Here is a 24,961-nt window from a genome sequence, read left to right as displayed (position 1 = left end):
TGGCTGCTCTATCAAAGCCACTGACCAAATAAATAAAACCTAATGGGAAAACTGGGCAAAAATTGTAAGAATTGTCAGCAATAATATTATCTTATTCTTATGTCTAAAGATTTAAAAAGCGTTATGACACATGGAAAGCGACAAGGGGGAGGGTTAGGGGGACAATAGCCCCTAGGGAAACAAGAAGAAAAATAAATATATAAAATACGACTATGAGGATAGGACTATATACATCTTGATAAAAACAGAGCTCCTGATAGCACTTGCCTCACGGGGAATTTCCTGATGGCACTTTTTTTATATTTATCTCAAAGTAAGTAGAACGTCTTCAGCAACAAAAGGCTGTAGCCAAATGTGGCCCAATAAGGGCCATAAAAACCGAAACGTTCGCTGTTTGAGTGGAGGGCATCATCTAGATAGGCTACTGTGCAAATCTTATCAGAGAAAATGTCCTTCAATGCTCAACCTTTTTGGTATTGCTTAGTAAGGCATCCTGGGGGAGGGGTTACTAGGTTTGCCCCTCTCCCCCTAAAAAAAAATTATCCGACTCGCAAATTAGTAACAAAATACATATAAATAAATTTTTGGTACGTTTTATAAATTTTTTTAGAACCCTCAGGACAAAAGTCTGGATACACCCTTATTGATTGGTTACCCAGGTGACTGAATTTCATAAAGGGATTTTGTCACGCGCAAGGAATTCCAGCATGACTAACAAATAAAGTTTTACAAATCTCATAATTTATTAATTATCATTGATTTTTAACATTTTTTACAACTGGTAACATACGAGTCGACAAAGGTTCTAGCCTGTTTTTTTTTTTTTTTTTTTTTTTTTTTTTTTTTTTTTTTTTTTTTTTTTTTTTTTTTTTTTTTTTTTTTTTTTTTGCATTTACAACTCATTGCTTAACAAGCAAACTCAATTAAATATTACTACTGTATACAATTACGTCCGATTTGAAAGCTCTGCATAAAATTCAAACTATGGCTCGGACTGTGGATAATGTCTTCAGAATAATGTATTAACAGCAAAAAAATGAGGATAGCATAGCATGTTCCAGCAAATATCGACAAAATCCAGCAAATTATTCGATATATTTGACCTAGTTTCAAATTGTACACTCAAATTTCTAAGAGGCATTGCAACTTTTCAGGTTAAACAGACTCTAAAGATACCCTATATTCAGTCCCGTTACTAGGGGGTGGGGTACCCGGGGCAATTGCCCCGGACGCCGCGGCTTGGGGGGCACCACGGCTAGGGAATTGCCCACCTTGGTCCAACTCTTCACTCTGATTCGGCTTTTTGGCTTATATTTGAGTCAAGGGGGGAGGGGTACTGTAATTGATTTTGCCGCGGGCACCATCAAATCTTGGAACGGATCTGCCTATATCCACCCCCTACTAAGATTGCAACTAAGTTCATACCTAGTCTTAGGCCTATCCTGTTCTGTCTCAAACTTGAGGAATCGAGTTGAAATTACTAGGTCAAATTGTATGTGTGTTCGAAGGAGAGGGGGCAAGTTACTTAGAATTTTGGTTGGGGAAGGAGGGCAAACATTTTTTTTTCGATCATCTAAAGAGTATATCAGTAGGCGACGTTTTGCACCTCTCATACGACAATTTTTGCTGCTATTTAACGAAAGCTTTTCAACAACATAAAAAACACGAAGTTATTTTCTTTGTTGAAAATTCCTGGAAATATAACTAATACCATTTCAGACTTGCAAATGACCGTCTTTATCCAATTATCAAGATCAGGAGAAATGCTTGGAGGCCGAATATCAATCAACTGAAAAGACGTTACCTATCTGCATCGTCAAAGTTGTATGCTTAATTATCCTTATACTTGTATCAATACTCCAAGTTCATGTCTTCCAAAATCTTTATCAACTCAATACAAATCAAAATCTTTGTAAAATTTTACTTTGTAGATCTGCGAAGCTACTGTATGGGAATCAATCTCACTTTTAAGAGGACGAACTCAAACTCCCTTGAAATGTTATTGCCAGTCCAAAGTATCAAAGCAACACACAAAGATAAACTGCAACTAAAGCAACTGACACAATTGAATAACACAGATAAGAGAAATGAAAATTACTACTAACAATTGATTGCACCACTGTCTTCTCAGGGCAACACAAGTGGGTACACTCCTTCTCCAGCTCAATCTATTCAAAACTTTACTCTATTCCTTCTATTAGAAGATGTACAATGTTCTTAGACCTCAACTAGATAATATCTTGATCTTGCAGCAGGGCATGCGTTTTCCGCTTCACATGACATCTTAAGTTCAGATTTTACTTAGGAATTTGTTAAGCTATAAGCTCCTCAGACTCCCGGTCTGAGTGTTTCCGATATATTTTATCCAAATTAAGAATTCGACCAATCGTGACATCAAATTAATGTACAGGTCACAACACTAAGCGCCCTGAAACTAACAGTTGTGAATGAGTTTCCCTCTAGTCCACTTTAAAAGCTTCGTTCTTCATTCCCTCCATTGATGTTCCACCTTCCTTCAAGTCTTTTCTTAAGGACTCCTCCCTTCCCATTCAAAGATTTCCTACTTTTTTGGCCACAGCTGCACTGTCGATTAGATTCAAATTTGAAAATGAAAGAAGCATGACATCAAACCAACGTGGAAACTGGTGGCAGTAACGGTTGAAGTAACGTCTTTCCCAAAATCAAGAGCTCATATATCAATGTATCAGTTTTACTTCCGTGGTGGAACAACGCTCACCTGTTGCCTTCCAAACAGGGGAAATCGACATTTAAATAACGGGTTTGAAGATTTTGCGCCGGTTCAAGAGCTTTCGTTTGTGATTCTACTAAGCAGCTGAAACATAAGTAAAGTAACATAGCCAGGGTTGCCGCCCCTAGTGATTTATCACTATTTCTTCTTATTTTTTATATTGCCTAATAAAAAAAAACACTAAATAGGCAAACAAATTCATAGATTATTGAAGAAAATCACTAAAATCTAGCGATTTTTTTTGCCAGGCGGCAACTCTGAACATAGATGGGTTAAACTGTGGGAGACAATCGATATTTCCTAAATCTGTAGTGTTTTGTTTTCCAAAAACACTGCACAGCTTTTGATATTCTTTCACTCAAGAGTTGATATTCTTTCGCTAATCTCGTACACAAAAACATATTTAGGAGGGAGGCGATAGTTCGGGGTAAAACCAAATTTAAACACGCAAAATAATTAATTAGAAAAAAAGAAAAATTTCAGGAGAAATCGCAAAAAGAAAAATTACAGAAGAAATTGTAAAAAAAAAATTCACGACGAGGATACAGACCAAGATCACCCCTCACCCTAGGCAGGGGCAAGTAAAATTACGTTTAGAATAGTCTCTGTTTAGCTTACATTCATGTGTCAAAAAAGACTGTAACTAATAGCCAAGTATGTATACAATTTTCTCGAAAGAGGTGGAAAAAAAAGAATAACGACGGATCCTGAGAATTTCAAGGAGGAGAGGGGTGCACAGGCCAAAACACCCTCCCTCGAACGTACCTAATAAAAAAAAAATATGATTAAATTTTGGTCGAAAGAGGGGTACACAGGCCAAAACACCCTCCCGCGAAAGTACCTAATAAAAAATTAAATATAATTAAATTTTGGTCGAAATCCCTCTTGAAGAGTTATCTGAATGAAGATCAGTTTTTGTTCCTTATACAGAGGGCCATCATACGTGACTAAGCGGTTCTAATCCGCAATTGTTGAGTTAATAGTAGTAAATATTCATTTTAAGCAAGGCATGACATTTCAACTTTCCTTTCTTTTGACGGACAAAAATACAAAGGGAGAAGAAGAAAAGTATATAAAGTCCTAATATAAGTTAAAGCTTCTAAATTTGCTTAATCGCAACGCATAAAACTGAAGGTATAGGATGAAACAGCAGAATTAACTACTTTTTGAATTTTTAAATCTTTTAACATTGATTTAGCCAAGTCATCAACTTACAAGATTAAACCGAAAGCCGGATATTATACCAACCCTGACAACAAGTAAATAAGAAAATATTCCTCTTCTTGCTACTAAGGTGCTAACATGAATTTATAACAACCACCTGTGACTGCTGAAAAGGGGTAATTAGACACACTTTTAAAAAATATCATACTATAACCAGGAAACACATCCTGACCCCCATTAAATTTAAGCAGCAGAAAAATTTACCCTGTAAATAGTGCTCTACCAAGCTTTCTAAAGGCTATAATAAGAGAAAGATTGAGACACTTTCCGGTTAGAGGATGACAGATTGGCAACGATCGCACTTTTCAGCCATCCATCTAGGGTCATGCGAGAAGCAGGTCGTCCCCGAATGGGGTGTGAAGAGGTCGTAAGAAAGGATATAAAGAAAATTCGAACTTATTGGAAGGGGTTAAGAGTGGAAGCTTTGAGCAGATTGGGATGGAGAGTGCGCAGCTGTGTTGGCTGCGGCTTGGCTCTACTTGGTGGTGAGTTAATAGTAGTAGTGAACAGTTCTATGGATTCTTGGAGGTCTGAGACACTTTTGAAGCTCTAGAACCCTCCAAACGTAAAAGTGCGGCTTCTGAGCCTGCTCATGGTTCGAATCTGATAAGAATTTGCTGAATCATATGGAAAATACATGAAGATGCTAGCTCAATATAATCAACAGGATGTATCTAGGGGGAGATTCCCGAGATTGACCCCACCCCGAAATTTGTGTCCCACTCGTGAAAAAGCAACATTTTTTGCTACTTAAACAAAGCATGTAAACAAATTTTATGTGTTTCGTATTTTTTTTTTACGTTAACTCCCCCCTCCCGAACCGAAATCCTGGATACGCTCTTAGACAGCATACTGATGATAGTAGGACTAGCATATAGCAGAAGACATATAAGAGGCTCAAATGGCAAAGGACGACGATTAAGAACTAAAAATCTACAAAATTAGTTAAGAGCTAAAGACATACCTGGAAAACGGAAGAATAGGGGGAATCCCAGATAGAATTGTCAAATAACCCCAGGAGATTTCGCTCAAAATGCACGTTTGAAAATATTATACCCCTCTAGAGACACTTAAGTTGACGTTTTCTTTGAACAAGTCCAGGTAAATTAACTTGGTTTAGTAATTAATAATGTTAATAAAATTACCTTTTTAGTAATATATGGACGTGGGTGAAACAAGACCGATTATCAGGTTTGATATTTGGAAATTACATAAAAAAGGAATCGACTATAGTTTACCTTTAGCCCATGACAACTTGCACAGAACAGGAATTGAAGTCGTGACCAAGCCGAAAGGGTGGGAGTGGCTATTAAGGACAAATACAAATTTTTTCGTGTATGGCTTTGATAAATCACCTTCCTAAAGGGAGGGGTCAAGGAATTGATGAATAAAAATACGTTCAACAATTTTTTTAAAGCTTTACTATGACTTGTACGGTTTAAATTCAAGCAATTAAAATTTTCCCTTTTTGACCTTCAGCTACCAAAAGATTCTATCCCATGGCAAATACTAAGAAACATTAAACTAAAAATTTCATTCCAGCCACCCAAATAGAAGACAAAAACAAACTAAAAAAAAAAAAAAAACTTTGAACAACTTCATCGAGAACCCATCCGGTTCCATGGAAAATGATTAACGATTCTTAAACTTTTCATATTTTCTCGCTACGTCAGATCTCTCTGCAAGAACAACTCCCTGTATGGGGTGATGGTGCCATAATCTTGTTCTTCTTATAAGTTATCTTTCTAGTTTAGTTATATTTTCTCTTGTTATTTATGTATCATGTATGTTATTTATGTATTAGTGTTTTATTTTTTATTAGTGCTTTTCCCTTTATTTTCCCATTACTCCACTTGTGATTTTGTATCTTTAAAGTGGACAATAAAACGCATTCATTCATTCATTGCCTATAAATGTGAAGCAAATACATATACACTACTACAAAATCATATACACTGCTACACTACTACTACAACACTACTACAAAATCATTTAACTCGTGTTATTTGACATAATAAATTCGTATCGTATCGTTATTCTCATTTTCTGAAAGAGCAAATCGAAGGGCGTATCAAGCAGTTTTCAGGGGGAGGCAGGTACAAAAAACTACAAAACACATCAAAATTTGTTTGCACGCATTTTTTTTTTAACTTTTTTACGAATCAAACAAAAATTTCGAGGGCAGTGGAGTTCAAACCCGGTGACATCCTTCCTGGATAGCCTACAGCCTTAAGCAAATCCAAAATCTTGGACAAATCAGTTATCACGCCCGATAACCACGCGCAGTTCACGAAATCATAAAACTCCTATGACGGATTACAATTTTTTTAAATACCTTTTCGTTGCTAAATTAGAAATCACCTCTCTTTATCGTAAAATTTCTATGACGCATTACTATTTTTATGTAAATAGTAGCGAAAAATTTGTGACCTATCTATCACTGCTCTGCTTTTAGAGAGGGTATATCTCAAGTCTGAGAGCAATTTAATCATAGAAAGGTTTTGACAATTACTGTTCCAGCGAATATGAGAGCAAATGACACACGTGAAAGACAGCTGGAATGGATTCAAGGAATGTTAACTATTCCAATAGGAAAACATATACCATCGTTTCCGAACTTAGAGACACAAAGAACTTGACACTCCATTGCATTGAACAGCTTTAGCTCTAATAATAACTACTGAGTGTCGAATGACTCCAACTAGGGTTATAAAAACAATCTCCCCTGTTGCGGTCCCTTCGTAAGTTGCAACTGAACTGCAACCTAGTACAATGCCAAAAATATATGCATACGCAAAAATATTGGGTAACCATTCTCCAATTAGTTCATTGGTTATGGAGGAAGGGCTTCCAAAACTGACAAACTATGTGGGACATGTAAAAAGAACTTGAGATTTCCGGGAGGGCCTGGAAGCTGAGAGTATTTTTATAGGAGAGGAGGGACGCAAAAGCCAAAAAGGGTATTTTGATTATTAGTCAGGAGGAGTGGAAGGAATTCCCAGGTTTTTTCAGTGGGGGGGTATTAAATAACTTTGCAAGTTGCAATTCAATCACATAATAAATAAATTGCGTTAAAAAATAAGGGTAATCTACTTCTTGATGCGGTGGCTAACCAGTAGCTAGATTAAGCCTTCTGAAGAACAATCTGAAAGCCACCTCCTATGAGTCCGTCTTTTCGAATTAAAATGCGTTAAAAATTAAAGATAATTTCTAATATAAAAGTAATAATTTCTAATATCTAATATATACCTAAAAAGAGACCGACAAGCTCGTGCTTAGGGCGTTGGCCTTTGGGCTCACGCCTCTTTGCGAAAAGTTTAACGTTTACCATATGGTTTCTTATATTGTCGATGTGACACACCTTTTTTTCAGAATGTGTGCCCTTTCTAAAACCAATTTCTAGGTACATGCATGTCCAAGGGCAGCATTTTTTTCTCTCTTTAGATTAAAAAAAAACGAAATCTTTCTAATGGTCGGAGGATGTATTACAAATTACCAAAATGTTCGCTTCTATTAAAGGGACAAGGCTTCATTCACCTCACCTAAATGAGCGCCTACCCCTTAGACCCAGCATCAAACAGACAACCTCGCCACTGATTTACTAACCACATACAAACTTAACCCGTAGTTAAATGTCTTTAGTTTCGCAAAATAACGCATATTCCTGATAATAACTTCTCTGTGATCCAAATAGATGAAAGTTCATTCCTTCCAAAAAGTTGGGTAAAGATCTGTCCATAAAAGGAACATTAATATCAGGAACAAACAACATGACAAACTTTCTTTTAATATCCCGCAGGGATATTTTACTCAACTCTAAAAGCTTAGTAACTACTCGGTAAGAACTTAGAAACAATTCTAGCAGCAGGCACCCTTTTACAAAATAATGTCCATTATATAACCACGGGGAGTATCAAAGCCATTTCCTATTGCGAGACACTGAGTGTCCCACAGTCCTTATTGGTGCCCTGACCGATAGTTATAGTGGACAACTATAAATAAATGATATTTATAAATGGTGATATCAACTATACCTATAAATGATATCTATAAATATCTATCTATATATATATATATATATATATATATATATATATATATATATATATATATATATATGTATCATGAAAAGAGAAATCACCAATGCTACAGCACAAACACAAAAAAAAAAGAGACAGAAGGAGAAAAGGAAGACTGTTTTCCTAAATTAGTGATTAATATAGACCAGCACTTGAATGAGGCCTTAACCCTACTCATCCATACAATCACATAGGTCAAACAGCATAGCCACACACAATCAACCATAAAGAATAATCCATGGACAGGCAGTCATGTCGTCAATAAGTATAAGTCGTCATTTACCGAACAATAGAAAAAATAATATAGACAAATAATTCAGAGGCAACACCCAACATAAGGGCTCATCAGGAGAATACACTGGCCTATATAGGGTTTCGCCACTCTAAATTCTCTACCCAGCACAGTGTTGTGGCTACCACAAATACCCATGGCATCCCCGCGTCAGGTATCACCCCCAAAATACATGCCTATGAAAAAAAAAATAGCAAATGTAAAACAACCAAGTAAAACCAAAACAAGCTTATCCTGTTAATATATCCCTCCCTTTAGCAACAATAGGTAAACTAAATATTATAAATTTTACCAAATCACAAATATTAACACATTGCAAAAAACCTGAATGAACTAAACAATTATAGAATTCATCTTTACCATGTGGCTAATTTTTTAAAAATATATATATATATATATATATATATATATATATACACACATATATACATATATATATATATATATATATATATATACATATACATACATACATATATATATATATATATACACATATATATATGTATATACATATACATATATACACATATATACATATACATACATACACACACACATACACATATACATATATACATATATATACATATACATACATATATATACATATATACACATACATATATATACATACATATACTATCCCTTTAAACGAGCAATAATAGTGTATTTATATATTTTTTCTCGAAAACAGGTCCATGTAAGATTCGACTACACAAACAGAAGCAAATCAAAAGTACTTGTTACTTATTTCAGAATCTTTTCGTTTCTTATCTATGACGTTAAATTGTACTTCCACAACATGTATATTTTTGCAAATATCTGACGGTAAGAATACTAGAGTAGTTCTATAGGCAAGGGAGGTATTAGAATATTGCTAAAATAATTAGCTCTTGCTTAGCGGGTTCCCCTGGAACTCCTCAATGCTCATTCTCAAATAATATTAATCCTAATTTATGAATAAGATTATCCCTATAGAAAACTACATATATATATATATGTAGTATATATATGTACATATATGAATATATAGTATATATACATATATATATATATATATATATATATATATATATATATATATATATATATATATATATATATATGTACATATATGTATATATGTATTACCTATATATATATCTAAATCTATCTATATCTATAAATGATGATATCAACTATAATAATTTATATCTATAAATGGACAATGTCAAAAACAATTTAGGAGTTTGTTGGTTCTGTTTTTTGACACAATTTAGGGCTTCGTCATTAAAAACTTGGATATTTGCTTAGGATTGTAAAAAAAAATCAAAACTACAAAATGAAGAAAAGGCTAGTATTATTTTGTAAGTACTTGTATGATAAACACCCTACCGCTCAAGTTGTTCATTTATTGACGCATTATAGAACCGGTTTTATTTCGTTAGTTTCTTTCAGCTTAGCAGGAGACAAGACGAATGAGAAGTAACAGAATAGATGGAAAATATATGATTTCGGCTATATATTTGCACATTAAGGGGGTAGAGTAAATATTTGGACAGTGAGAAGTTATAAACAATTCTTACTACATAATATGCAGAATACTTGTACCTAGCACATTAGGCATGCAAACCCATTATACTTTATTCTCCCTTCCCCTAATGTGCAAGTATACAACCCAAATTTATTTGTAAAGTATTATATTTATGGCACTTAGTATTAACCAAGTGACATATAGCGATCGCACATTCTGTCGGTCTGTCTGTCCCGGTTTTGCTACTTTAGGCACTTCCAGGTAAGCTAGGACGATGAAATTTGGCAGGCGTATCAGGGACCAGACCAGATTAAATTAGAAACAGTCTTTTTCCCGATTTGACCGTCTGAGGTGGAGTGGGGGGGGGCGATTAATTCGGAAAAATAGAAAAAATGAAGTATTTTTAACTTACGAACGGGTGATGGGATCTTAATGAAATTTGATATTTGGAAGGATATTGTGTCTCAGAGCTCGTATTTGAAATACCGACAAGATCTGGTGACATTGGGGGGAGTTTGAGGGGGACCTAAAATTTTGGAAAACACTTAGAGTGGAAGGATCGGGATGAAACTTGGTGGGAAAAATAAGCAGAAGTCCTATATACGTGATTGACATAATAGGAACGGGGCTGCTCTATTTGGGGGAGTTGGGGAGTGGAGGGTTAATTCCGAGAAGTTAGAAAAAATGAGGTGTTATTTTGTAGAAAATTTTAGATTTATACCATACGTTAGACGTTATACGTTAGAGCTTAATATATTATTTATTATATATTATTAATCAATATATTAATATATTATTCTTAATTATTATTAGAGCTTAATATACGACATATACGTATATTTATACGTTAGAGCTTATACCATATGAGTTCTTGGTTCTTGGCTCTTCCGACCTCGTCACAAGTGCAATGTGAGCTCTTAGCTCTTGTTTTATCTTACTTTGGTATTCCAAAAATCTTTCAACTGTAAACGGGCTTTTAATTAATTTAGTCTATTCAATCTATTAGTCTATTTAGTTTTGTTTTCTATAGTTTTTATTTTATTTATATTTCCTTTTCTTCTCCTTTTTGCTCTTCTCTTGGTGAGTAAGTGATTATTTAATTTTTATTTCTTCTCTGAGTAAGTGACTCGTTTATTTTCCCCCTTCTTTACAGGTCAAAGAGCCTTTGCGGGAATAGTAAATTCTAATATTGTATGTGTGTTTCGTGATGAATAAATCTTATCTTAAAAAAAAACCCTATATTTCCAATTTCTATTTTTACGAACTACAAAAAAAATCGATTAGCGTCAGAAAATAACAAAATTGAGTCTCAACGCCAAGTAATGAGAAAACATTGTCCAACATTATAAACCTAATGTATGTATAGATTTGCAAACTAAATTCAGAATACCCTGAACAATCAGCATCATGACAAAGGGTGAAATCCTTTAAATGCCTGAAGTATTCAAACAAAAACGGAAGGGTTTCTAGGCTGCTGGACAAATGTCGAGGTCAGAAAAGCGACAAGATATTTGCTATTGTACAAAAAAGGATGCAGACATATAAAGGCCACTTTCTCATACTGAAATATTTCCATCCTCTTATACAAGAATTTATTACCACAAACTAATTATAAAGATCCTCTAGAGACATTGCTGGCGCATAAGGTGCCGAACCGCTATATAAGTTGCTGGGTCCTTTATACAAGGACAAGAAGCAACCACGTCACCCAACTTCGCCTCAGCACTCCTCCTAGATTTGAAAAATACGTTCCGAGCCTCTCCAAAACTTTCGTGAATTGACGCCATTGGTATGACTTTCTCTTTGTTAGTGACATTCAGCTAATAGAAACATAAAAATATAGACGAATCGCCTTACAAGCTATCATCCGATGTTTACAAAGCCTTTGATACGACCCATACGTGTATATACGCATGCTTTTTCTCGGAGGGTAGAACTAACAAAAGGTAAAAACAGATAACTAATCATACGGGAAGTACAAGGAATCATGGTAAGAAATAAAATATCAGGATTTCAGGCGGTCCAGAGGCTCAAGTCCGTCCCCCTGCGTACGGACCTGCATTCAAATTGAGAAAATACAATATGACATACAATATGTTTTAATAAAGCTCGAATAAAAGCTAGTTGCGTCAAAGTAAGCGTCCAATAGTTTTGCAATAGTTATCCAATTAGTCCCATTACCTTGGTGTCAAAAGACATGGCCAAACTTATTCAATCAAAAGTACTGCCAATCTTATAAGCAAATCATAAAATCCAATTTTGTTGACGGAATTAAGGACTGCTACCTAAAGGTTGTCATTAATTCCCTTTAACTGTTAATTCGCCTGATCCCAAATATATCAAAAACTTGTATGAGTGGAAACTGGCACTAGCATCCAAGAGTTATATTATCAGCGCCATCGAGCGTTTGGCAATAGTGTTCTTATTTATCTCAACCCATCCTGCCGATTAGGTACTTTGAAGTGTTTTGGAGGATAGAGAAAGCATTTTGTCACCGGTTGGCTTGTCAGCTTAAAGTCAACTACCCTAGTTAACCTGCCATGTTTTTAACAAGCTAACCTTGGCCTATTCTGTTCAAACTGGATTATCAATAAGAACAATTCTTGAAAAAAATTGATGAATTATTAGTTATCGAAAAACGTCGGATCTTCGGCTCTAATCTTATATGCTTTATATGACTGCCTTTCTCTGATATTTTCTTCCATTTTAATAAAATCGTCCGACGTTGTGCTGTCAGTGGCGTTAGAAATATCCAATTACAATCTCTTCCTGGCCAAAGATCCAAGCCACGTTTTTCTTTGGCAAGACCTATGCTCAAAATGGCGAAAACCAAGCAATATAGTTGATGACCTCTTCTAAAGCAGTAGTAAAGGCAAAACAGTTCTTAAAATACCAATCATAGACTCAAACAACTCCAATCCTTGAGGGAGGGGCGGAGGAGCCTCCCTCTATATATGAAAGTTTAAATGCATAGAGATCTAGGTAGAATATCCCTTAAGATGCAAAGATAAGTCTAAGGGCTTCATTACTAGAAATGTTTTATGACGATTACAGGAAAAGATATTTCAGCCTTAATTTCCATTCGTGAACATGAATTCGTTCCCCTGGCCCTCAGTGAGGGTTAAGCCGGTTTAAATGTCTCTTGGGGACCTTTAAAAGTAGGCCTATTCAAGAAGATGGGGCACCACAGGACTTGGGACCATCCTGTCGCAAAGGACTTAATGATGGTGAAGATGCTCAACACGACAGAGAAGGGGAAGGGGTAGCGGCTGTGTCCTAAAATATACACAAGTACATAAACACATATGCCCTGTACACTGTACAAAACCAATTAAAGTGTAAAAAATCGCCTTTTGATTCCTCAATAATTAGTCTGTCCTGAGAAACTGCATAAAAAAAAAAGTGAGACAAGAAACCTAACTATACAAGAACAAAAATTGGACTTATCTTTATGTAAAAATAATTAAAACTTTCATTTTTCAGTGGTACCCCCAGGAAACGGCTCCTAGGGGGTCCACCACTGTATTAGAACTATAGACAAAGGCAGATCTAGAACAAAATCTTGGGGGAGCCAATGTGACAAGGGTGCCAATAATTGACCAAATTGACAAATTTATTCTAAAAAAAAAGAGTGAAAAAAGAAAAAAAACACGGAATGAAGGCGCTAGAAAAATCTTATGCGGACACGTAAGTAGGCGAGGGGGACTCAGTAGACGAGCCACGTAAACCCTAATTTTTTTTTTCAATATTTCCTGCCACTTCGTATTCAAGACATAATTGTTTCATTATTCCCCCTCCCCGAAAAAGGTCGAATTTTAAACATAACTATTTGAGCAGCAGCCGCCCTTCAATCAGCTGCCCCTTCTCAAAAGATTTCCATGTATTGACACCAGAGACGTATCCATAATTCAATTTGGGGGTTGGGGTACAAAGAACGCACCATAAATTTGTTTACATACATTTTTGTTATGTTTTTACGAGCCGGACAAACATTTTAGGAGGGGGGATTCAAAACCCCTAACCCTCCCCCTGGATACGGCCTTGGTTTACACATGTGAAATGAATAACTAAAAACACAACGTAAGTATTTCAGAATTACACCTACTCTTCATTTATACTAGTCGTCAAAAGTGATAGGCGAATTAATAAGTCAGCCTGTTTTAGAGACCAATACCTACAGGCATTATCAACAGTTACTTCAGTCCTTGGATTTTTTTTTACTTCAAACAGATGAAATTCAATATATTCAAATTGATGATAAATCTTCTTGGCTTCGTTTTACAGAGGTTTCTGGCAAGGCCAACAAATAAACAATAACGGTGAAAATGCGACCTTTCAACCCTGCGAATCCTGTAGTATTTTATATTATATCATTTATAGGATAGTTAAATAGAAATGGACATATTACCTTAGGAAATCGGGTACAATTCTAGAATATGGGCTTTTGAGTAGTAGTCGAGTTAGAGAATGAAACTTTCAAGAAAGTATCCAGAGCCTAAATTACATCCCGGGAAGGTCTTTTGAATTATCCATCTCCGTCCCTTCCCCCTTCAAATGACACCAATCTTGGCTCATTCCGTTTTAAAAGAGAGACATTTTTTTTAGATATACCTAAAGCACAAATTAGGTCAAAAGGAACTGCTTTGAGTCTCATGCCTTTGCTAAAGCCTGAGTTACATGGTCTGGAAGATTTTGCAAAAATGTGTCTTAAATATGCAAGAAAATCCAAATACGGCTTCCAAGACCGTATTGAGGATATTTGTTCGGGGGAGGGGTTACAAGAAAACTTTACAAAACGCCAAAAAATGGATACTTTTGTTACTTTTATGGAGGTAAAATTATGACACCTCTTTATTTCAAGAGGAACGGAGGTCCTATACATGCCTAGCTCTGAACATCAATGCCCCCTTTTTGGTGCGTTCTAATTTTGGACAGAAATTACACAACAGGTTTATACATACGGGGAAACCTGTTAAGATGTTTAGTATTCAATCTACTTTTCTCGACATGACATGGATTTTACAATGAGAAAGAACAGGGAAAGTAGTAATCTGCTGGGTATTTCACTAGGTCTGGTGCTTGAGAAGTTTGGCTTCATGAAAGACATCTACCTAAATCCCTACATGATAATCATCTGAATATCTAGACAAAAAGGAGGGATAGGGAGGACTCCCTTCACAGAAACAATAGTTGCCTACCCATACCTCCTTTTTATTTTTTGGGGCAACTGCGAGAGTTTAAACATTATATGTAGATTCTAGAGTTTAACTGTACAGAATTAAGTAACCGTTAGGTTCCCAACAGTTCCAAATATAGGACTTGTGACATAGCAAAATTTTCTTTCAAAACAAATTGCTGTGGAGAATACCCAAGGCTGTTCATTCTGTATTTGAATGATCCATTGAATCCTTAATAAATTATATTTCCTATAAAATCTCACTGATCTATGCAAATATTCAGAAGAAACCCATTATTAATTCACCAGTTTGTGAGTTTTCATGATTTAAAATACCAAGGACTATGAAAATGAAATATAATCGTTTGAATTCGTTGTGGAATCTTGGACAACTATATGAATCTGAAAAAAATAAGAAGAAAACATCGGGAGTTCAAATTTTAATAAGAAAGACCCCATAAGCAGTTACTAGTCGTAGTAGGCCCAAAATATATATAAAAAAAACATGAAAAAAAACTAAAAGCATATTGCACCAAGCAGCTGAAGAAGATATAACTTTCTTTTGATGTTTTAGTATTCTTTTGGAATCAACATACTGTTATCGTTTTATCTTTCAAAACGTTGTCAATTTCTACAAATTAGTTTGTTTGTTTTTACTTATTTTATATGGCAACACTGGCAAAAACACTGGCAAAACGCAATTTATAAGACAACACTGGCATAAAAAATTTTTAATCTTAAAACAAACCAAGAGAAATTTTAGAAAATTCCAATTTCCACGTAAGAGAAGGCCTAAGATTAATCCAGGGGACAAAACAATATTTTTATTTTGATGTCACTGGTGTTTTAACTACCACAGTTACAGACGAATTACATCTGAAAACAGTGCTTTTGCAAATTCCTCTTCTTCATTAAACTACCAGACCATTCAATTTTTCACAAAGAAGTTCAAGTAATTAACCATTCCCCAGAAACACCACCACAGCCTATACCTGGAAATATATTTTATACAAGAAAAGACTAAATTTTGGATTAATCTCGCGGAGAGTTCTTCCCTTTCAAAAGAAAAACAAAATCAACATTAACACCTCTGTACCAAAGCTCCAGGTTTTTAAGCCTTTCCAGACAACACATAAATGTCAAGTTGTTTCATTATTCCAAATAGAAATAGAGGGGATCCTTCGTAACTCAAATCTCGTGGGATTGTAGAAATTCCCGGTTAAGAAATTATTCCAAGGCATTTGTATTTCAATTGCTCAGTCTATATAACGTACATACAAGGAGATTGAAACAAAAAAGACATCTGGGTTTCAAGGCTCATCCCAAACAAGTATGCAGCATTTTTTTCAAGGTGGGGGGCTGAGATTTCAGGGGTACTGAAGGAGAGATAAAAAAACCTAAAAATTGGCAAAAATATGGAAATTTTTTGAAAAATCACCATTTTCCAGGAGGACAGAAAGACCCCTTCCCCCTGAAACCTATATATGTAATTCCAGACGATATATAAACTTAGAAAGAGTTACATCAGTAGGAGAAAACTGAATCGACTTACCCCATCGTTTCCTGTGAATCTGATAGAGGGTGCCTCAACACATTTTTTCTGAAAAAAATAATATTCTATGACTAAAACAAATCATAACCATATTCAAACTGCAATGGTAAAGAGAGAATAGCACATACTATGTATACAACCTTGTAAATATAAATATTAAAGAAATATTAAGAGATTGGGGAATTATAGGCTCAGTTTTTGATTATTTTCCCTTTATCACTGAAAAACCTGAATTGAATATTAAATGTATTCACAAAACTGTTGGTAAAAGTTCACTCAATTCTTCAATTAGTACTTGCCTGATTTGTGCTATACAACATGCTTTTTAATTAAACAAGGTCGTATCCAGGAGGTAGGGGGTTCGACCCCCCCCCCCCAAAAAAAAAAAACAAGATACAAAAAAAAGTTTAGGTTTATGAAATGAAATAAATTAGTTTATGCATTAAATAATGCATTACGGTCAAACTCAGTCCTCAAATGCCCATCGACAGTCTAGGTAGTTCGCTCTAACACTACATTTTTCGGAACTTGATGTACCTCTGAGATATCATTAAAAATATTTATCTTCTGATCCGACAAGAAAGCAATTTTATTTACAAAAAAAGTTTAGGTTTATGAATTGAAATAAATTAGTTTATGCATTAAATAATGCATTACGGTCAAACTCAGTCCTCAAATGCCCATCGACAGTCTAGGTAGTTCGCTCTAACACTACATTTTTCGGAACTTGATGTACCTCTGAGATATCATTAAAAATATTTATCTTCTGATCCAACAAGAACGCAAAATAATGATAATATTTAACACATCATCAGCAACATACTCTTCAAAGTTGTGCAACATTGTTAGATTTGAATCATAGGAGAACGATCTTCATGGGCCATACCTACCTCAAGATCACTGTTAGTGATTGGGCCTAAATAACATCTCCACAGCAGACCTCTCTTACAGCGTTTTCCCGGGCCCTAACACAGTGACGGGATTTCGGCAGCATGGACACAGGGTAAATAAATCCAGTATGGACCTTAATTTTGATCTAAAGTGTAGCCTAAATTAAGGCAATGAAAGTCCTCATCAATATCTCCTTTTATTGGTGAAAAAATAAGCATAATTTATCATGTAAGTGATTGAGATTAGAGACGATTTTTGGCATTCATACCCGAGTCCAGCAATGATCGGACGAGTAAGGTCTTAGATAAGAGAAGCAAGGTCTTAACAGTTTAACAAGCCAATTGGCTAATAACATTGGAGAAATATGGGTTTGAAAAAAAAATTAGTTGGGCTACATTTACAACAGAGAAAAAACACAAGAACCTGGCAAAGCAGACAAGTACACTCTGCAACATATCTTAGCAACAGTGTACATATCTTAGCATCTAAAGACTGCACTCAGTTCTCAATCTTATCTTAGCAACCATCTTAGTCTATCTTAGCAACAGTGTACATATCTTAGCATCTAAAGACTGCACTCAGTTCTCAATCTTATCTTAGCAACCATCTTAGTCTATCTTAGCAACTGTACATATCTTAGCATCTAAAGACTGCACTCAGTTCTCAATCTTATCTTAGCAACTATCTTAGTCTATCTTAGCAACTGTACATACTCAGCAACAGTGTACATATCTTAGCATCTAAAGACTGCACTCAGTTCTCAATCTTATCTTAGCAACTATCTTAGTCTATCTTAGCAACTGTACATACTCAGCAACAGTGTACATATCTTAGCATCTAAAGACTGCACTCAGTTCTCAATCTTATCTTAGCAACTATCTTAGTCTATCTTAGCAACTGTACATACTTAGCAACAGTGTACATATCTTAGCATCTAAAGACTGCACTCAGTTCTCAATCTTATCTTAGCAACCATCTTAGTCTATCTTAGCAACTGTACATATCTTAGCAACAGTGTACATATCTTAGCATCTAAAGACTGCACTCAGTTCTCAATCTTATCTTAGCAACTATCTTAGTCTATCTTAGCAACTGTACATACTCAGCAACAGTGTACATATCTTAGCATCTAAAGACTGCACTCAGTTCTCAATCTTATCTTAGCAACTATCTTAGTCTATCTTAGCAACTGTACATACTTAGCAACAGTGTACATATCTTAGCATCTAAAGACTGCACTCAGTTCTCAATCTTATCTTAGCAACTATCTTAGTCTATCTTAGCAACTGTACATACTCAGCAACAGTGTACATATCTTAGCATCTAAAGACTGCACTCAGTTCTCAATCTTATCTTAGCAACTATCTTAGTCTATCTTAGCAACTGTACATACTTAGCAACAGTGTACATATCTTAGCATCTAAAGACTGCACTCAGTTCTCAATCTTATCTTAGCAACTATCTTAGTCTATCTTAGCAACTGTACATACTCAGCAACAGTGTACATATCTTAGCATCTAAAGACTGCACTCAGTTCTCAATCTTATCTTACAACTATCTTAGTCTATCTTAGCAACTGTACATACTCAGCAACAGTGTACATATCTTAGCATCTAAAGACTGCACTCAGTTCTCAATCTTATCTTAGCAACTATCTTAGTCTATCTTAGCAACTGTACATACTTAGCAACAGTGTACATATCTTAGCATCTAAAGACTGCACTCAGTTCTCAAAAGAGAGGGGGGTTCAAAACATGACGAGCATACATTTAGGCCATAGTTTTCCTTAGGTGCTCCTTTGAGGATAAATAAGAATCCCCTAAAATCTCTCGTACAGAAGTAAATTAAGTGCAATATGTATTAGGTTATTAAGATTCTTCTTAGTCCAGTAATTACACAGAGGCGGAGGGGGGAAAGTTTGTCAAACCACTAAAAACAGGCAAATTGACAAAAAAATATCAGAAAAATCATAATATCTAAATATAAAAGAAAACTGAACCAGAATCCCTACGCATATTATAAAAAAAATTGACAAAAAACTCTCTGGCACAGGTGGCCAGGTCTTTACGGCCCTGAGATTGCATTCAATCCAAGAAACAAGCTCTCTCATCCTGTGTCCGTGCCGTTATGGAGGAAGAGTCTTGTTTGAAAGAATATAGGAGGCTTTTCAAAAAGCCCTTTGGGTCTATTTACCCTATGTATTAGGATCTTTAGATTTGCAGGCACTCGGAGGGGGAAGAAGCTCCAACAGACTGGTAAACTGTACAAGAAATACAGGTAAGTCTTGAAAACGCAGGACTGAAGCTAAGGCATACCTGGGGACAAACAGTGTATTTTTTTCTAGTGAGGTGCTTTGAAAATAAGCAAAGTTCTTAGCTTATTTAAAATTTTGGCGCAAACAACCAAATTTTTCCTGAGCAGGAGGCCAAAAAAAACTGTTGTCTAGTAATTTCAACTAGATTGCGACATGGCCTGCAGACACGTTTCCTAAAGTTTGATTGATGTTGTAAAACAACTAATAAAATTCGAGTGCATAAAATACTCCCAGTTTAACAGATTCCCTGGACAGCAGAAAGCTCCTGACCTTAAATTATAGTTAAATCATTATCTGGGATGGTGCTTATGACCAGGCTTATTAGGAAAAGAGGTAAAGGCCAAATTAGAACATATATTCACAAAATCTTGAGCATTATAAATAGAGAGCAATTGAAGGCAGGAAGCTAATAAAAAAAAAAAAAAAAAAAACTTCATGTCATAAACTTGGGTAAAATGAGTTTGTAAGACAGTTGTTGAGCTAGATGAATGCAGCTTTAAAGAATGGACTCCAGCCCTACCTACAAAGACTTGATGAAGAGTCTTTGAAGTAATTAGCTTAACTTTGATTAGAAAATAATATTTTTAACTTTGGCTAGGTTGTAGTTTCTTGGACAGTAGACCTTGGCAAGGAAGTTCCAATAATTTTATCCTTCTTCTAACCAAAGTTTGAATTTCTTATCCAAAGTAACAGTTAATTTCCATAAAAAAGGGAGTTATATGGAGTGTTGGAGGAAGTATGAGGTTGGATATGACTCACCAGCTCTTATTGGAGGATTTAGATACAGTTCTAAAATTATATTTCCATAGCAGAAAGATTTTCAAAGTGCATGAAAAGTCAGTGTCCTGAGAATAAGGAGGAACCTGTAAGCAGGCATTTGAAGACCAAGCGTCTGTTTTGGGGAGTCTCTCAGTAATTGTTTGGAGGTAGTGCAATGAGAACATCTACTATGGCACAATTAAAAATTAGTCGGCAATATTATCTATATGAAAATTCCAAATTTCCTTAATTTTGATAGATTGTAAGTCAAACTACTCAGACATCAAATGCCCCCTCCTTGGATTTAGAAAAATATCTTCTAGAGGTTCACTGAAAATACCCTTTTTGGGATTAAAAAACTAGAAAATATTGTTCCCCCCTATCATATTTAAAAAATAAATATTTATTTGTGAATTGATGCCCTGAAAAACTTTTTTGGCAAATATTGATCAAATTAAAGGCAAGTTTTTGTTACATTTTTCTACATCAACTATTTGAGGCCATCGGGGTGCCAATAGCATAAAATTGTAGGTTGGGGGCAAGGGTGTATCCAGGATTTTTATTCAGGGGGAGGGTATGAAAAGCATTTTAACTTTGTTTATCCACATTTTTATGTTTTATAATCTGGATTTTTTGGGGGGGCGGGGAAAGGGGTCAAATCTTAAGCCAATTATTAAATTTCTTAAATAAAGATACAAAAGGTATTTTCAAACTGAATATGGGGATTTTTGTCTTTGCCTTAAACTTCCTTAAATTGCAGCTTGGAACAATCTAAGGATTTGCTTCTTGTAGGTGCTGTGAAAACTTGAAGAGAAGTTGAAGACTCATGGGCTTTCCAATCATATTTCCACTCAACATCACTCCATTCAGTATCCGCTCTTGATTTGACAGTGTCAAGACAAGTTGCAGAGACAGCATATTCTGACAGTCCAAAGGCTGGTGACTGTTAGAAGAACTGATCTCTCTGACACATAGTTCAATACATACACTTGACTAGTGGTTTGATGTTGCTGATTTGAGTGCTTCCCAGTTATACTTCTATGCTTTTGTTGACCATTCATTGTCAAGACAGTTCTTAAAGCTGTCTGTGGTTTGGGCAGCAATGGTATCTGGCAGTAATTTGTTTCAGAGGTTGGGAATATTGTTGGTCAGAAAATGGGTGCATTGCCACTTTGAGGAGAAGTGCCTGGATAACTACAAGTTATGTTCCCTTGTACAAGAGTCCTGAGATGCCAAAGGAAGAAGATCAGGAAATGCCTTTGAATTAATAAGTTTATGAACCATAATGGCATCACCCTGTCTTCTTCTTTAAACCAGAGTTGGGAGTTTCAGCTTGCATAGCCTTGTAGGGTAAGGGAGCTCATGCAGTCCACTCACCACCTTAGTGGCTCTTCTCTGGACATCTTCAAGAATTTTAACATCTTTTTTGTAAAAGGGGGATGCAAGGACCATGCCTGTCTCAAGCCTTGGCTGAACAAGTCCTTTATGCAAAAGGCTCAGAATTTTAGGAGAACTGGAGGAAATTGTTCTTTTTATGAGCCCTAGTTATGAGCTAGCTGATGCTGCTGCCTTCTTTGCATGAGTGCTGAATTTAAGATGATTGTCAACAATTACTCCTAGGTCACATTCTTCCAACACTGGAGAAAGGAACTGACTGTAAAGAGAGTAAGTTGTATTGATTTTCTTGTGCCCAAAGTGTAAAACATGACATTTTGACACATTGAAAGTGAGTAGCCAAAATTTCGCCCACACACTAAGGAGATCAAGGTCTTAATGAAGTTGGGAAGTATCCTCAAGAGTGCTAGCTGGACCAATTATCTTGGAATCACCAGCATATAGCATCATCCTGCTTTTAAGCACTAGAGGAGCATCATTCATGAAAATATTGAACATGGTGGGGCCAAGAACACTACCCTGTGGAACCCCATTGATAACATTCTGAGAGGAGGAGAGAATAGGATTGCCACCTCCATCAAACAGTCTTACATACTGAACACAATTCCTCAAGAAATCCAGAATCCATAAACATAAGATTGAATAATAGCCACAGAGAATTCCAATATCAATAAGACAATTTGTGAAAAGACTACAATTGTAGTAATATAGACATTTTCTAGGGTACCTTGAGCCCCTAAAAGAGTTAATAGGAGATGGCCAGCAATAAGGTTATGAAAATGGAACCTTCAAGGATGGATCTACAGGCTAAAGTATGTCCCAGGAAAGCATTTTGAAGTACCTACCTCTAGCCTACTTCTTCTCCCTCTAGAGGGTCCTGACCTTTGACAACCTTTAAAATCCTTGTGTTAAAAGTGATACCTTGCAAAATAGATCTTCTGCTTAAATAAAGTACAACAAAATTGTTTTCAGCTGCACAGCTTTGCTCAATCCCAATTTATAAGGTTTTGAAGATGGGCAATACAAATACATTTCCTACATTTTGAAAATAAAACATTGATACAGCTTCAAATTCTGCTCAAATAACAGGAATTGCATTTTCAGACCTAGAGCTGGAGAAAAAGAAACTGGTAACTGAAAATAAAGGTAAAATGATGTTTTGTCAAATTTCAATAGGTATCATATAGTGTAAATATATGACTATCTATATTATTGACTTATTAATAAAGTGAACTATTACAAAATTCATGTTTAAGCACTTTTTGAGGAGCTAAGAATGAGAAATTTTCAATCAAAATATGAGTTATCACTTGTTTTCTGACAAAATAATACTATGTTTTCTCAATGTTGTTCTCTCAGTTGTTTTTGATATAATAATAGCCTACTACATTTTCTCAGTGCCAAAATTATTTATAATAAGGTTAGCTTAATTTAGGTCAAAAAGTATTTAAATCTAAATCTGCAATAGAAAGAAGTGGAGGAAGGTACTTCAAAATACCTTTCCTGGACATATTTTAGCCAGTAGAACCATCCCTAAAAGTTTCATTTTCCTAACCTATCCCTTTCCAAGATAGCCAAAAGTAGATAAAGTAGAATTTTACCAACTTGTTGATTAGAAATTATTTTAAAATGTGTTGCAGACCAATTAAATCTGCAAACTTTTATTTGTAGGCGTATCTTAGGGTTACAGCCTATTCCTGAAAAGCCAGGAGTCTATCTCTTAATGAGTGAAGGAGAACCCCTCCAAAATCAAGTTTTGTCATCTATTTGCAAGTGTACTTGCCTCAGTTTTTCAGTTGATTTTTGAAATAAGAAAAACTCAACAAACTTAAAGAGAAAGTTGGTGTATTTTAAGAGAACTGAAATTTAACCACTATTATATCTACTAAAAAGCTCTGCTCACCTGGATTTTAATAAAATCTTCTATTGCCTTCAAAGCTGAATCCGTAAGTTTAACAAAAAGCACAGATTTATCCTCATTATTTGGTTCAGACGATAATAAATATTTTCCGCCTTCAGATAGCACAGCCATTTCACACTCTCATTTTCGGCAGCGTTTCACTATCACTAACTGCTAACCGCCAACTTGGTTTTGAGCTCTAGCGGGTTCTTATTGAACTAAAAAATCTTGGGCTTTCTCAACAGCTCCGTTTAGATGGCTCTAAAAAGAAATTCAAACAGCCTAATTGCAAATTATTAAGTACCGTCTGGTATTTTTTGGAGGAACTATTTTTTAGAATTAAAACATATCTACCTTTCCTAACCTTCTAATCAACTAAGGAAATGAGTACTTCTTGGGAAGGTGTAAAGAGGGAGGCTTCGAACAGATTGGGATGGAAGAGGAACGTTGCAGTTGTGTTGGCGTCAAGCGGCTTGGTGCTGGTATTGTTAGTAGTTGCAGCATTAGGAGTATCTTCTTTTTGCTAGGAGTTACAGGCTTTTTGGCTGCAATTATTTAGCCATTAGCCATTTGTAACCATTTAGCCTCTCAGGAGCTCGTTTTAAGTGACTTTAAAAAGAGATTTAAACAGCCAAATTACAAATTGTCCAAAACTGCTGGGTAGGTTTTTAGAAGAAGTATTTCTAACAACTAACCTTCTTATCACCTTTTTTATTGGGGGTTAGGGCTTTAAGACTTCAAATATTTAGCGCTCTCTTTATATTTCTGCCTTGCTGTAGAGCGTTATAAAGTACATTCCAGCTTCGACAAAAAGTTAATAATACTGAATAAATTTTTTTTTATTTTGTTCCAGGTAACAGCGGATTAATTCCTGGGATGACTAAATATTAACTTTCTAATGATTTTTCTTGAACTCAGTTAGTTAACCTCTATTGTGTATTAACCTCTGTACAATCATTATCAAATTGAGAAAAATGGAAGCAAATCACCAAATTCACTTGTAGGGCACTAGAGTAAGTGGGCCATTTTAGAAGGGTTTTGGAAATACTAAAGTTGGTGGCATAGTCTCCAAAGAGAGATGTAAAGAGTTAAGTTACAAATTATAAATGAGCTG

General features: G+C 35.4%; 1 protein-coding gene across 1 annotated transcript in view; it reads right to left on the bottom strand.

Annotated features, from left to right (window-relative positions):
• Positions 1-24,045, bottom strand: part of LOC136031003 (RNA polymerase II elongation factor ELL-like) — a 99,319-nt gene extending 75,274 nt beyond the window's left edge. Inside the window, exons 1-2 of the mRNA XM_065710165.1 lie at positions 23,851-24,045; positions 16,589-16,636 (exon numbers count right to left, since the gene is read on the bottom strand). Of these exons, the coding sequence (XP_065566237.1) occupies positions 16,589-16,636; positions 23,851-23,979 (177 nt within the window). The 5' untranslated portion in view covers positions 23,980-24,045. The remainder of the gene's footprint in view (positions 1-16,588; positions 16,637-23,850) is intronic.
• Positions 24,046-24,961: the final 916 nt, after the last annotated feature.

This window comes from Artemia franciscana, chromosome 9 (assembly GCF_032884065.1).
Source record: "Artemia franciscana chromosome 9, ASM3288406v1, whole genome shotgun sequence".
In the NCBI taxonomy this organism is placed as follows: domain Eukaryota; kingdom Metazoa; phylum Arthropoda; class Branchiopoda; order Anostraca; family Artemiidae; genus Artemia; species Artemia franciscana.
This window is presented reverse-complemented; position numbering and strand designations above follow the sequence as displayed.